This window comes from Heterocephalus glaber, unplaced genomic scaffold (assembly GCF_053883595.1).
Source record: "Heterocephalus glaber isolate CG9 unplaced genomic scaffold, H.glaber_assembly_v1.0 deba00000546, whole genome shotgun sequence".
NCBI classification, from domain to species: domain Eukaryota; kingdom Metazoa; phylum Chordata; class Mammalia; order Rodentia; family Bathyergidae; genus Heterocephalus; species Heterocephalus glaber.
This window is the reverse complement of record NW_028258147.1, coordinates 30,695,042-30,711,160: the sequence shown is the minus strand read 5'-3', so window position 1 is coordinate 30,711,160 and position 16,119 is coordinate 30,695,042. Positions and strand designations below refer to the sequence as shown.

Sequence of the window (16,119 nt, the reverse complement as noted above, 5' to 3'; positions counted from 1 at the left end):
ACCTCTATGTGGTAGCATCTATCTCTCCAAGAGAGCTCACTTCGTAAGCATAATTTTGTGTCTATATATATATATATATATATATATATATATATATATGCCTTTGGCCACCTTCCTTCCAGAAGAAAGGATGAAGAGAGACAGAGGGCAGGAAGTGATCAGAAAGACATACTCTACCACTTTATCTCTGAATGATGATAGTCTTCTGATAGAGTTGTTTTGAGAATTAAATGAGATAATATTTGAGAAGTGTTTGGGATGGCACCTGGTGCCTGGAAACCATTAAACAAATGATGGCTATCACTGTTGTGATTACATATCTTTTGAGCAGGAGGGTCCTTGCTTCACGGCCTGTCTGAACAGCAAGGTCAGTGTATGCCTGCATCTCAGCGTAGGGACCGAAAGTTGAACACATTCTGAAACTCACTGCTCAAAGACCAGGTGAAATAAGTTCTGTGAAAATAACTTCAAGACTCCTTGTTTCCCTTTAAGAGCCATATCAGTGAGAATGGGCATTTAACCCAGTTCCTATTCTCCAGTAAGAAGTCTTGTGTGTGAGGTCCTAGATCTTTTTCAGAAAGACTGTTCTCTGAGAGATACGAGCAAGGCAAATGAAGGGCAGAAGCTCAATGGCCACAGACATGAGTCCTCCTTAGGTCACTTTCTCGCTGTATGATTTTTTTAACAAGGGCCTTAATCACACATACTCCACCTTCCTTCTGTGAACAGTGAAGGTAATAATACAAACCTTTCCAGAGTGTGTGAGCAGTAAGTGAGTGAGATATGTGAGCCATGGGTCCCGGGTGGTGATCAGACACAGGGTCCTCTTTTTGTCTTCCTTGGAAGATGTGCTCTAGGTCCAGTGTAGGAGTCTCCCCCAGCCCTATTTGACAGCTCCAGCACCCTGTAAAATGGGCACATGATTACATTCCTCAAGAAGCATTGTAGCCTGACTTTTGGTTAGCGTTTTCCTAATCAGTTCTGTTTGGCCCTCCAAGTTCCCCTGGTTTAGCTATATGCTAAAAAGATTTAAGATAGAGTTGGCTTCTGGGAACTGACTGCTATTGTTAATATATTTTGTTGCTATTCAACAGAATGTGGAAGAGAGCTGGCCCTCTTCCAGAGGAAAATTAAAGAAAAAAACTTTTCAATTTACTATGCAGATGCTGGAAACTACTCTGCAGCTGATTTTCCAAAGGAAAAGTCATCTTTACCACACATAAATGACTGACTCATTTATCCAGAGGACAATATGATTTGTTCTCTCATGGATGGGGAATTCAGCTTCCTTATTTATAAGGAGCAAGGTCAGAGCTGAAGACGCTGTCTTCCAAATACAAAGCAAATTTGTTGGAGGTGTATTTCACTGAAAGCCAATGTATAAATTACATAAGTGAGGGAAAAATAATTATAGGGCCTGCAGTTGCTTTGCAGGGTACAAAAGGACATTTGATTTTTTATTTCCCCAAGCATAATTCAGAAGGAAGTGATACTCCAGGAAGCCAAGATTGAGATTTCTTGTAGGGCAAGAGAGATTTTTCTAGGGAAGGGAAAGGTAACATGAAAGTTTGGGGGAGACAAAGTTTGGGGGCTCATATGAAGCCCAGGATACAAACAGTTCCCTTTTATTATCAAGAATATTTCTGAACACAAATAGATCAATTTATAGGGGTGGGAGTAGCTTTAGAATTTCTTTACTGAAGTGGTTTGCAGGTGACATTTGGATTGAGAGTTGCAGACATTCTAAATCTCTATTTTAATGGCTGATGTATTTATCTATGCTTTTAAGGGCCAAATGATGAGGGCAGATATCTAAAACTCTGTACATCTGTAGAAAAACTCCCCCTCCTCAATTATTTTTCTATGATGGGGCACGATGTCAGAGACTTGCAGAATAAGCCCCTGGGCATTTTCTGTTCTCCAGGCTGGCAACAGCAAAGGTGAAACAGTGGCTTCTCCTATTGGAGCGTGCAGTGTCCCATTGTCCTGGGAGTCAGGTTAGAGTGATGATTTGGTGTTTGCCATGTCTCAGGGGTCTTCTTTTATTGGAGTTGCCTGGTGGAATAATTGCTGAGGCCTAGGCACGTGTGTCCAGCTTGATTTAGTTCTGGAAGGGGGACAAAATGCCAATGAAGAGAGTCAGGAATCTGTCAGACTAAAAGGAGCCTTTCATGCTCCAAAAACCAAGTCTTCTGTCAGCAGAAAACTTAGTAGTCAGAGTGTCAGCAAAGACTAATGACAGCATGGTAAGCGCTGGAATTTGTGCATCTCAAGTCCACAGAAGGTTAAGACTTGGAGTCACTAAATTTTTTTTTTTACCCTACTGCAAGGTGAGAAGTGGTCTATCTGTGATATTCAGGAAGTTTTCAGGTATAAAAGGAAGCACTGCATGTGCAAATTTTGGCTCCTAAACTGGGAATGCATTGCATTCCTGTACCACAACTTAGTTTCAAGTGTTTTTGAGTAGGAACTGAGAATAGGATCGCAGATAAAATACTGGGTGCTGAGGTAAATGTGAATTTCAGATAAATAATAAGTAAATTTTAGTACAAATCTGTGCCAGGAAATATTTGGAATGTACTTACAAAAGATACTATTAGTTTTCTATCCGAAATTCAAATTTAACTGGGAAGTCTGCACTGTGATTATTTACTAAATCTGACAACCTAGCTGAGAAGTAGGTAATATGCTCTAAGATGTCAATGTCTTGTAGCTGCATCCACTCTGCCTCTGTTTTTCTGTCTTCTCCGTGTTCCTGAGGAGGGGAGAAAAATACCTAGGAACAAGCCACCTCATCAGAAGAGGCTTCCAGGAAGCTATTTGGTCCCAGCAAGAGCCAGAATAGTCTGGAAATTAAGGCAAAACATAGAAGTCAATTTTCTGAGTGACACCTAAGCCATTGGCTGAAGTTTGTAATAAATTTTCTCTGTGCCTTTTGGTTTTCAAAATTTCCAGAATAAGTATATTCTTGATGTAGTCCGTGGACTAATTTCCACAGTCACTTCTGCACTTTGTCTTTATTTTAGATTGTTTACTTGATTAACAACCTACTTCTTGCCATGGGTCAACCTTCTAGAAATGCTGTGTCTGGAAGTCTTTATAGGATGGAAGCTCTTTTCATATTGACTATTAGCAAAATCTTTGTAGTCATGAGAGAATTCTTTTGAAACATAAACAAAACCCACATTTCAATTTCCTCATCTCCAAATTAGAGGTTGTGAATTATCTCTAGGGTCCCTTGTAGTTCTAACATTCTCTGATATTATGATGGTAGTTTATAACCAGTATTCAAAACATTTTAGCATCTTCAGTTGTGTCTGTCTTTTTTGCATCAACTTCATGTATGCCATGTTTGTTGTAGGTCCAAAGAAAAGAGCAGCCCATTTGCTTCAATTATTCAAGACTAAGGTATTAGAAAATTACCTACCAACTGGAATCCATGAACCCAGACAGAAGTCCTCCTGACTCATTTCTTATAGGTTCAGAAATGCTGACTTTTCAGAGGTCCCAATAGCAACGAGTGGCTGGCTCCAACCACCTTCTTACCCTGTTACAAGCCAATTGTACAGGATTGTTCTTTGCTTAGACCTAGCTGAAAAAGTCATGGTCAGCAGCTTAACTTTGTGTACTACACCCAGAACATGCATGTGCTTGGATCCTCTAAGTTTCTATGGTGTGTTCATTAGGACCTGGCTGTTAGGGAAAATGATTCTGACCCCTTTTCTGATTTGAAACTTCAGTATATATGTTTGGTCTGTGATGGCTTAAGACCTAATGTCAGGAATTTCAATAGCAGACTGTTAAATGCAACTACTATTAACAAATAAGTCATGCAAACAGACAACAAAGTACTAAAAACTAAGGAGAATAAATGATAAAAATATATTACTTCCTAACTCTTTTTCTCTACATTTTCTAGTCATTTTGCTCTACATATCTATCCTCTCCTCTTATTTGTTCTATTATTTTTGAATGGTGGAGAGTCTCTACAATACTAAGGAGACCTTGACTTACTGTTCTATCGATATCTGGAGTTAAGAAATTAGTGGAGAACATGTTTCTAGTGCAGATTAAATTTAAAAATGGTCTGTGTAGTATCATGTACTCATTTCTGTGATGTAAACACTCCCATCATGGTGAGTTTCAAGCTACCGAGGTGAGATTGGGAGCAGATGAACACATACAGACATAATAGATGTAGAAAAACATTAAAACATTTTGGGGCAATTCCAGTAGAGATGGCCTTGATGGGTTTGGGTGCATTATTTAGAAAACTGCCATTTCCTTTGTCCCACATTTTCATATGGGAAATTCTGGCAAAATAGCCCCTGACCAGCCTCTGTTTACAATCTCTCACTTTACGTAACCGATTGAATAGGTGGGAGGAGAAACTGTGTTTGTTTGCTGGACTTTGTGGGACCTCTAACGGATATCTGAGGTATTTGTTCTGTGTGGCACACCACCAAGGATGCACTCTGCTTCTGGGAAAGACCTGCAGTTTGGAGGTATAAAATTAACTTGAGGGTACAGTGTTAAAAGCTCTATGTGGTCCTGTAACTCAACATATGTTATCAATGTCATCAGTAATAAAGATGACGTTCTGTTCTACAACGTTTGTCATATTCATTTCATTTTTAAAGAGTTTATTTATTTATCTGTTTTTGTTTGTTTTTCCAGACAGGGTCATGCTGTGTAGTTCCCGATGACCTTGAACTCACTATGTAGCCCAGGTGCTGGCTCAAACTCACAATGAACCTCCTGCCCCAGAGTCCCACGTGCTGGCATTACAAATGTGCATCATCACACCCAGCTTTTTAATTCAGACGAAAAAGTTATTACTGGGCCCTAAAACCCTGCATGCTATGACACAAAGATCTTAAAGATGAGGATGGGTTAGCCCTAGTTACAAGGGTTCATCCATCCGGTATCTGCCCCTCATGACCTTGTTCTTGCCTGTTTCATCATTGGTAACCTGGCTTTCGAATCAAGGTGGTAATATTTAATCTGTTTTCGTCTTTCTGGTTCTTGTGGCTGCAGTGGCAACTGGCTCTCACCAGTACCTTCATGTGATATCTTTCACTCTGACACGACTGGTTGTCTTTTGACTTGGGTGTTATGCAGACCTCTTTTTGAATCCTTGTTCTACAATTTACTAAATGCCTGGAGCTTACAATTTCTCACCCTTTGGTTTTAAATCTGTGTAATGGGGATGATTATAGGACCAACCTCATGGGGTTGCTTGAAGATTGACCAAGATAAAGTATATAAAGATTTACACTGGGGCCAGGGATTTAGCTCAATGGTTTTGCCACCTGTTGTGCAGGCGCAAGGGCCCGAGTTCGATCCCCAGTACAAAAAACAAACAAACAAACAAAAAAGATTTACATGATTCTTCATACATAGTAAAACCTTCGACAATGGTAGATGTAATTTTTTCCCCTCTTTTCTCTCTCCTACCTAGCAGGATTTCTAGAGCTAGTCCTTTCCCTTTTCCATTTATATCCCTCTAGAGTATGACTGAGCCTCATAACCCTAGCCAGCACATAGTTTGTTTTGTGTGTGTGATATTGAAGATTGAACCCAGGACCTTTACACTGAGCCACATCAGAGCCTTTTATTTAAAATTAGTTTTGATTTTGAGACAGGGTCTCACCAAATGGTCCAGGCTGGACTTAAACTTGCAATGCTCCTGCCTCAACCTCCCAGAGTGCTGGGATTACAGGTGTGCATCACCATGCCTAGCCTGGCACATACTACATACTTCAATGGTGCACAAAGCACCTACCTCCCTCTTGGCTTCTTATCAGAGTCATCTATCATGTTCATTTTGACCAAAACTGACATCATAGATGAAATATTGTCCTGCTCATTATCTATCTCTCCTTGCATTTGTGTGTTCTTCTGCCTATTCTTTTTCTTTCTTTTTAAACTTTTTTTTTTTTTTTGGTACTGGGGATTGAACTTGGGACCTTGTGCTTGTGAGGCAGGTGGCGGAACCACTGAGCTAAATCCTCAGCCCTTTTAAAACTTTTTAACTCCAATTTCTCTATACCTCTGGTTGAGGTTTCTAAATGAAAATTCACAATAGTGCATAAAAGTTACGCTGTAATGTCCACAAGTATTTGACAGGTATATTCTTGAGATATGCATCAATACAAGGTCAAATTGGTGTTGTTTAGGTTAATTTAAGAAAACTCTAAGAAACTTGCTACTGAATGGTAGACCAGTGTATGAGCAACTGATCAAAAATGATGTTGTTTCCAGATCCCATTCATTAGTGTATATGCCTTATTCCTTTTACCCCAATTAGCATATCTACTCTAGCAAACTCCAGCCTGTAACATGAAGACACTGTTTCTATATTTTTTGCTTTGTATTTGTGAGATTTTTCTCTAGGAGAACTACTCAGTCTTTTTAAAATCCCATTTTCATTCTAAATTTATTCTATAATTTAACACTACACTTACTTATTTTTTAAAGCTAGTTTGGTTTATTTATTCATTGGAATTTCAATGTAATTTTTATTAGTACCTATTTGTAGCACATAATGTTTGCATTCCTTGTGTGGAGTTGGTACATGTGCACAACACGTCCTAATTCCTTTTTTTATCCCCTTTCCCTCCCTTCCCTCCATCTCTTGGCCGGCCCACTTCTCTTTTGAGGAAGATCCATCTTCCTGCTTCCTATTACCTTTTAGTTGTTCTTTATGTATACTTTCGGTTTCTCACATAAGAGAAACCACATGATATTTAAGCTGGTGTGTCAGATTTATTTCCTTAGCGTTATGGTCTCAATATGCATCCATTTTCCTACACATGAGTCAAGTTTCTCTTTCTTTACAAGCCAGCCCTATTGTTTCCCTCAGTTCATCACTCATCATTCCTGGGACTAAGGAGAAGCTGCTGGGACCCGCCCCATTTGGCCTCTCACTGCTGTCTGCCTTTGATATTTTGGTTTTCTCCCTTAGCTCACAGTACTCAGGGTGACCAGATAATCTTTAAGTTAGCCTTTCACTATTTACTGACTAACATGCTCTCTAACTCTTTGAAATATCTATGTCTTTTCTGTTTAGTGAAGTTGTGAACTCCTTGAAGACAAAAAAACAGGTCATAAACTGCTCAGCATTACTGTCCTAGTACCAAACCAGTGCTCGATAAAGGCTTCCCAATGGAATGATTAGAAGGGCTATAACCCCTCCCAGTTAAGAACAGTTAACAACCTCCGATTGTTCATCAAGTCAGTGCCAGGGTCTTTACACTGGCCTTCCAGGTACACTGTAAGATGGCTACACCTTACTTGTTCTTTCCTTTGGCTCTTTTCCTAACAAGGACCCTTCCTTTAGTATGAGCTCTTTACTATCAGTACACACGCACACACAGAGATAAATATTAAAATGACGATCTTTCTGTAGCTTGAGATTTCAAGTCATTAAGTACTCACCACCCTAATTGCACTGAAAAATGCAAAGCCAGACCACTGATGACAAACTGGTAAAGAAAGTGGGAAAAACCAGTTTTGAGATCGTTTGCTCAGCAGCAGTAGGTTGAGGTTGAGTCAGATTGGGAAATCAGGAAGGATTTTTTTTTAGCAGAAAGTCATTGAGGTGCAGAAGCATTGCTTCCTTCTAATGGTGGAGGGTGAGAGGCACTTGAAGAGGACCCTTCAGTGGGCCTCACTTATGTTCTTTGACTTCCAGGGGAAAAAGAGGACTGATAGGTAATTCATAGTGAGAAGAAATACTCTGAAAATACAACATGCTGGTTTATGGAGAGAGGTTTATCATAAGGATGAGAGGCAAAAATACATACATAAAACAAGACCAATGGAGATAAATGGTTGCTCTATAGATTTACAGGTTAGATTATGTGGTTAAAAGTCTGTGGCTGGAGTGGCTTGTCTGGTGGCAAAGGAGAGAAAGGTGATTAAATTGGAATCAGAAGTTATCACTGATGTTGGGACATTCCTAATGGGCCATTTCCTGGCCACACTGGAGAGCCAGCTAAGATCTATTTTAAATGAAAATGGACTTCCAGTGATAAAGTTATTCTGACAGAAGAAGGTGGAAGAACTCTGGTGGACCCAGAAGTATCTGTGGAGGGTGAGGATTGGGTTTTGAGGGACCAATCTGAAGAGAAGCATTGTATTTCTTACATATCTTTATACTTACAATCAAAATAAGTCTACTTGATGGATTGATCAGATTGGTGCAAACTTTACGGCTACATCAAAGATTGGTTAAGTGGCTACATGTCCAATTCAGTTTGGTCTAAAATGTAAACTTTCCATTTCCTGTGGGAAATGCTGGAATTCTTGACTCAACTCTCTCTCTCTCTCTCATTCTTTTTGATTAGTCAAAGAACTATTGAATAAAGTGTGCTAATGAAATATCTAAATTTTATACCATCTTTTATTTATTGATAAAAATCCTTCAGGTTCTTACCTTCTTTGTTATCACTTCATCTAGACTAATTCTGGGTGAAGGAAGTTAGTTTGATTTTATTAAATTCCTCATCCTTCGTGGTGACTGGCAGTGTGTTTGAATACTCAAAGGCATGAGACTTCTCAAAAGCACTTCAGTGCTCCCCAGGGCCTAACCCAGGCTATTTTCAAAATCCCGGGCTCAAGAGATCCTCCTACCTTAGGCTATTTTCAAAATCCTGGGCTCAAGAGATCCTCCTACCTTAGCCTCCTGAGTTACCAAAACTATAGGTGCATGCTACCCAACCTGGGCATGGTATATGAATTCTCGCTATGTCTGTGAACAAAATATATGAATCAAATGTGTACATTGAACAGATGAAAATGTTCTTTTCTGCAGGTGATACAGGCTTGCCATTCTTGTCCCAAAGCAATTGAGGTTGTGGTCAATGCCTATGAACACATTAGGTGGAACGTAAAGTGGAGAAGAGCTATCCCTGATGGTGACTTGGAGGTAAATGAGGAATCTATTTGCTATGGTTTTCCCTGTCAAGTACTGCTAGACAATGGTGCAAGTACAGACCTTTCTACTTTAAAATATTGGATCTGGGAATTCTGTTAAAGCCTTTTCAAATATAATGAGACAAAGGGTTATAAAATGCAGGTATGAGTATACATAGTTCATCATAGACATAGCATTAGGGAGTCTCTTAAGGGATTTCTCTATTTAAGGGCAAGATGAATAAATATGTAAAATTGGCAGCTTTACTTTCTTTTCAATAATTTATACAAATTAAATGATAATATTTGAGCTGTTCATGTAGCATTTTAACTAGGAAGTTATAATGTTTTATGTATATTAACTCACTTTTAAATATTTTAAAGTGGTTACTAGTAGGCAAGAAACAAGAAAGTCATATAAAAAATCACTGGCAGAGCCACATCTTTTGTGAACTTCCAGACTTTGCTGCCTCTGTAAATGAGTCCTTCCCACCAAGCATTCTGCTTTTGAAGTCAAAGTCTGTCTCCAGTGCATGGGGAAGAACTAGACAGAGCCCAAAGTTGCCTGAGTTTAGAGGCTGATGGTTAGTTGTGTAATCTTACTCTGCTACTTATTAGCTAGCTTTCTTTTAAAAGTTAATCTGATTGATCTTCATTCATCCCCCACTTCCATTAAATATCTGAATACATTTGTTACATGGGACACATAGAGGATATCAATGTAATTTAAAATTGTCATTTTGGCTTTAATAGGTCCAGCAAGTTCGCACAAATATGTTATATTTTTTCCTGAGTTCTGAATTGTTCAGTAGTATTTTTTCTCCTCTCTCCTTCTATACCATTTCCTCACTTCTCCATCTCAATTTCATGTTTAATTTTGTCTCTCATCAGAAACCCTAGGAAGCTACCCTTCTGTGTGAAGTGAGGACTACTACGAGCATCATTGTTGTCATTAATGTACACAGTGGGGCCTTCCTACCACTGACCTGTCTCGCCTTCCTTTTCAGAGGTACTGGGATTTTTACCAATCTCTCTTCAGTGTGTGCTGTAACTCTCCAAGGACCCTCATGCATTTATCAAGATGCGCCATTCGGAGAGCACTACACAACAGATGCCACAGAGCAATTCCTTTGCTTTCCCTCCCATTGTCATTGAAAAAGTACTTGCTTTTAGAGCCAGAGGGAATCGTTTATTAAGCCTTATGAGACAGCAGTTTCCAGTCCTAAATATTTAAGTGGACTTGCTGGGTAGACACAGTTTGCATAAATAAAATGATGCTTGGGTTGATTATAACACTTCAGGGATTTCAAAACACCTTACAAACACTATGTCATCAATCCTGGAGTATCATAGTGAAAGGAAATAAACAGATAAAGCTAATAAATTTTTAAAGACAAGAATGTATTCAGAAGGTACTGATATTACATAAAAGCTAATACGTACAGTACTCTTTCTAGGTGCCTATGTATTTTGTTTAATTTTGTGTATATTATCTCATTTGAAATGGGACACAATTTTTCATATAACCAATCTCATTCTTTGTCTTATCAGTAATAAGTTTACATTACTGTTCTGTTTGCAATATAGCAAGTTTTGTGATCAGCTTCTTAAACTTGGCGTCTCCCCCAACCCCCACCCTGTCACTATTTAGCAGTAATTAACTGTCAATAGTTTTGTAAATTCCTGCTCCACAAACCAAGCTCCTCAACTTTGTTTAGTGAGGTACACATGAGTATAGTCAAAGAGAGATCTCTGAGTCAAATTAGAAATGAAGAAGAAAGACCAGTCCACTTCATAGTTAGGAATGGAAGTTTCAACACACACACTCATTGAGCCAGAGACTGGAGGTCCAAAGAGGAGTCTAGTGAGATTCCCGCCCTCTAGGATTTCCCCATTTAGCAAGGATCTGGCTGTATAAGCAGGTAACTACAGTGCAAAGTGATGGGGCAAGGGCACAGCTGCAGACCCACAGGTGGTGCTTACCTTTCAAGTTGTGTTTCTGACATGAATTTTTCTTTGAAGCATGACAATAAAGAATGAAATGATTGTGTAAAGTAGAGGGATCTCCTGTGATTGTTAAAATAAATGTATTTTACTTTTTAAATTTAGTTTCTGTAAACATCTAGGTATTGTTTTATTTTAATATGTTTTCCTATTTAGTATCTTCCCGAAATCTTTAAGAAAAATATCTCACACTGGATGCCTCCTGTGTATATGACCAGGGAATTTAGGAAACTGGATAAAAATAATGTGAAGGCACTCAGTTGATTATACTGATCTTTTTATGAAACTGACTGACATTTCTGAGTGTTTTAGCTGAATGATAAGGAGCACCTTATTGGTGATCACTGGCTTCAGAAAGCAAACTGAAAGACTTTTGTGAAAATCTTTGAGGGACTTGGGAAAATAATTGTGTTACTCAGATTTGCTAGTGAGTGGTTTGCAGAAAGATGCAGACGATTCACTTCTGGGCCACCATTGCTTCATTTTTCTGTTCTTGTGAATCACCGTTAGATCAACTCTTTGCCTCTGGCATCCCTTTTTAGAGGCTAAAGCAGAAGTAATTAAGTGCAAACAAATCTATTTGCCTTTTGTGAAGAGGTTTCTTTTGTTTGCATGCTCTTCCATCTTATTTAACTTCCTATGCTTGAGTGTTGAATAGAGATGATGTGGAAGAGTCCACTTAGCTGCCATTAGGCTCAACTCCTAAACTGTGATTCTCCTACTCCTGGCACTGGGCAGAAAAAACCATGTGAAGCTGCAGTCATCTTTCTGAAGTATCAGTTTTGCTCAGCTAATTCAAGGAAAACATTTTGTATTAAAACAAGATCTTTCTCATGGAACAGAATGTTGCATTTGTATGAATTATTCATATAAAACATGACCCCTTAAGGGCCAGGGATTTAGCTCAGTGATTCTGCGGCCTGCATCGGAAGCACAAGGTCCCGTGTTTGATCCCCAGTACCAAAAAAAAAATGACCCCTTAAAAAGTGATTTGTATTCAGCAAGTGGGATTAGAACACATCCTAGAATATCTGAAAGATTGTTAGCTTCCTTCCATCCTCAGGAGCATGTTGACAGAGAAACTGGTGATATACAGACTTAAGACAAGTAGACTTATGTTGAGGACAAGAGGAGACAGCTCCTCACATGAGGAAATAAAAACGTTTCTCACTTGAGTTTAAAGATTTGTATTAATCTGCCATCGAATATGTGGCTGCTTATTTTGAAGTGCTTGTATGATTTCCCCATCATTTTCAAACTTTTATTTAGAGAGCATAAATAAAGCTCTTTTGTTTCCTTTCATCTTTGTCAGTACTTTATTTACCAATAAGACTGTTTTTCCCAAAACAGCATTGATCCCCCCCACGCCACAATGACACTGAAGAACTCTACAGGTTTCATTGGTTTATTCAACATTTAAAAGGGAAAAGAGAAAGAAGAATTATGTCCTTAAATAAATAATACTTTACAAAGAAAGTAAAGGATAAATGTGGCTGAACACAAAATAAAGGTTACTGCTATAGGAACAAGTGTTTTAGTGATAATAAAAAAATTCTACTGAGTCATTTTCTTCTACTTCTTGCCATCTCTGTCATCCTGAAGTTTTTAGTTCTCTTTGTTCTCACCGTCCACTCAACACTGGGCAAAGCAGCAGAGGAAACTATATCCTCATAATACCTTTGTTGCTTTCTGGGAGAATTTTCTGTAAATAGACATCTAATATCCTGAGGAAAAAGCAGTTTGTCTTCTGTAAGTTGAATCACAGACAGAATTTCTGATATGAGGAAAAGGCCAAGCATCCAACTTCTCCTGCTCCTCAGGGTCTAGACATGCTTGTGTTCCCCTTTTAATCACGTAGTGTTACATCTCTAATTTATTCTTCCATTTTGAACACAGTAGGTTCTGACAAAAAAACACAGTTGTTGAAAGATGATGGTAGGGTTAAGAAAAGTAACAAACCATTTGCAGCAGATTATGTTAGAAAAGATGTCTGAGCCTTACAATTTTATTACTCACCTTCCTGTTGGTGAAGAGCTCACAAAGTTCTAAGCCGATATATGCTTTAGAAATGTTAAAACAATCTAGCTGTTCACTTTCTGTAAGCTGATGCATTACAGTTAGATGTTCTGAGTTTTAGCGCCAGTGCCTATCTGTCTGGGTTCAAATGCTGGTTCATGCCCACACTTGACTGGTCATCTAGGGAAAATGATGTATGTGTGCCATGTTTTCCTTTCCTTATTTGTAAAATCGGGATAATAGTGGTAACCTACTTCATAGAACTTTTATAGGACTGTTTTGAGGTTTAAAGTGTTAATAGATTAAAGCACACAGAATAGCAGAGCACACAGTAAGCATTTGATTATTATTGCTATCTTTGTCATTATCATAATTGTTATCATTCATGGATAATGTACCAGCAGGATAATCTATCCTTAGAGTGACACCATCCCTGTAGGAGATACATGGAAAGTTTCTGTTCACTTTGGAAGATGCAGAAGGTTCCAGGCACTTTGGTGATAGCTGGAAATCACTGGACCTTCCTTGACCTTCTTGGGCTGTTTCTGAGGTGAGGAATAGGAATAGAAACAACTTTGATGTGGAGGATTACCAAACAAGCAAATGAATTAACTTTTGAAACTTTCTCCTTATGCAAGTGAGTTTATCATGAAGGAAATGACTTTTTTCCTATTTCCTGAAGGATGCGGGGTGACTTGAAAATGAACCATGTGGGCAGAGAGGGTTATTTACCTCTTTCCACCTCAATGAGGAAAGAGTAAGAGGAGACTGACTATGAAGTGGGACGTGTGTAGATTAGCAGTGGGTTTCCTCACAGTGAGACTTAATAGCACAGCAGAATGAATGTGTAGGGAGGGCTGGAGAATTTCATCCCTTTGTTCCTTTGCTGGTAAGAATGTCTTCAGTTCTACTACACATGCAGTTCTGGGTTAGATGAGAAAAGAAAACAGAAATGTTGTTTTCAAGTCATCAGAAGATACACTTTTTTAGTAGCTCAGTGTTTTTGTTTATTTGTTTTTACTAAGAAGTAAGAATAAAAAGTATACGGTGGTTCTTTTAATTAGATACTATCTAAAAGGAGCTATTTTTCCTGTCTGCATGACGTGAAATGGCTGATTAGACATGAATTTCAAAACCTATCTTTCATTGCTAAATTGCCTGTTTCATGTTTGGTCACACCTGCTGCCAGTGGGAAGCAATGCATGAAATATGCAAATCCATCTTCCAAAAAGAGGTTGATTTTTTTCTTTCTCTCTCTTTTTTGCAACACAAAGTGGCTTAGGTGTGTTTACATTTCTTCTTTACTAATTGGTTTTCTCAGATAGAGATATGCCTCAATGATATCGGATAACAACTATGAAAATATATGCTATTCCAGCCAAGGAAATAAAATAGTGATGGTACTTTGTACTTTCCTTTTTAAAATTCATTACTTTTATTGGTACATTTTAGGTATACATTATGATCGCATTCATCATTGGGAATTTGTACCTTTACATGACATATCTTGGTCCTTATTTTTTTCCCCATCCCCCTGCACTCTCTTCAACTCCTATTTACAAAGACTTTGTTTCCATTTTTTCCTTTTCTCATATTTATTCCTTTTCCCTACCCCTCTGGTACTTTGTACTTTCTAAAGACACCCCTGGATTAGCTTTTAGTGGTAATCCAGCAGGAAAGAATGGGACAAAACAGAACTATCACTGTGGGACAAATAAGGCAATTGTGGATATAGAAGATGGGTAGAAGTTCCAGTATTTCAGACATTGTGCTCAGGAACACAAAGCAAGGCATTCGCTCCATGCCCTGCTCCAGACTGGAAGAAACCTGAATGGCAGTGTTTGATTCACAAGCAGTGGGTACCAATGGAAATGATCATTTATCTGATGGAAGAAAAAAGATATACAGACTAAGGTTCCCTTCTAAACATCCATTCTCTCTTTTCCCTGCACACACATGTAACATTAACAAACTAGTGAGAACTTGGGTGGTGGTTCTGGTGTTAAGTGGCATTAAAATGGAAAGTAGATAGGTCTCTATGAACCCGGGAAGGCAGGACATGGGCAAGTGGACTTGATCCGTGACCTGATGAAAAGTAGAGTTTGGGTAAGAGCAGGGCATTGGAGGGGGAAAAATTTAAGATTAGTGAGTACCTCTGACTAAAGGTTAGTGCTAGAACATACAATGGGTACTTACCATCAAGAACAGGACAAACTTGGTGAAAGCAGACGATAATATTGTAATAGAGACTAGGGAATGAGATTGTAAGGGCTGTGTGGGAGCCAATCATGAGATGTCTTGAATCGTAGAGAAGCACCCTGGGGACCCAGGAAATAGTATTATCTTCTTCACAATTATGTTTCGTCCAATCGTATAGCTTTTAGAGTAGTAACAATTATGATAAAACTATGTAATATTTATGGGGCAGTTTGTCATTTTGGACAAACATTTTCATGATATTTAAGACCAGATAATTGCCTTTACTATTATCTTCAACTCATCTTCCATTGCAAAACAAACAGCCAATTCTGTAGCTTTAAAACTGAAAAAAATACCCAAACATGACATTAATTCTTTTTCTTTTCATGTAAAACACTCCAATTCTATGGATTGATTTATTTTTGAGTGGAAAAAAGGGATAGCTTTGTAATTTTTAAAACTCCAAAGATCAAGACATTCTTTTAACTGCATTAAACAATGGAATCTTTTCCAGGACATCAGAAAATGATAGAAGAGAAGCAAAGGCAGATTCTAGGACTGCTATAGTTCTCAACACAGCCCTGTTAAGTAACCAGTTGTTTACAGAAGCACTGGCATAAATGCAGTTCTTCAGGGGGCCCCCAAAGTCCCAGAACTGCTGACGTCAGAAGGACAGCAAAAGGCCTCTAAGGGTGATCCATCCAGGGCAGTTCAAGCCTCAGCAAACTGTTTCTGAGTAACTGCTGCTGGCTAGTGCTGTGGTGAAGTCACAAAGAGCCTGAAAAGTGTTTATTCCCCTTGTTAGCCCTGCAGTATGGCACAGGGGAAAATAAGGTCTTTGAAATTCAGTACTTTGGGTATTTTATCTTATTACCTGGATAAATAGGGGCCAATTTCTTAACTCAAGTATCAAATCTTTGTGTGACTCACAGTGATTAAACACCTGACACGTGAGGTGTTTCGGAGAGTTAAATGAAATGA

General features: G+C 38.6%; 1 protein-coding gene across 2 annotated transcripts in view; it reads left to right on the top strand.

Moving 5' to 3' along the window:
• Nucleotides 1-12,225, top strand: part of Asb4 (ankyrin repeat and SOCS box containing 4) — a 74,698-nt gene extending 62,473 nt beyond the window's left edge. The window contains exons 4-5 of one of the 2 annotated variants that reach the window (XM_004862714.3): nt 8,819-8,932; nt 9,927-12,225. In XM_004862714.3, coding sequence (XP_004862771.2) covers nt 8,819-8,932; nt 9,927-10,115 — 303 coding nt within the window. In that variant the 3' untranslated portion in view covers nt 10,116-12,225. Of the gene's footprint in view, nt 1-8,818; nt 8,933-9,810 lie in introns of both variants that reach the window. The other variant, XM_021242869.2, reaches the window with a different exon arrangement.
• Nucleotides 12,226-16,119: the final 3,894 nt, after the last annotated feature.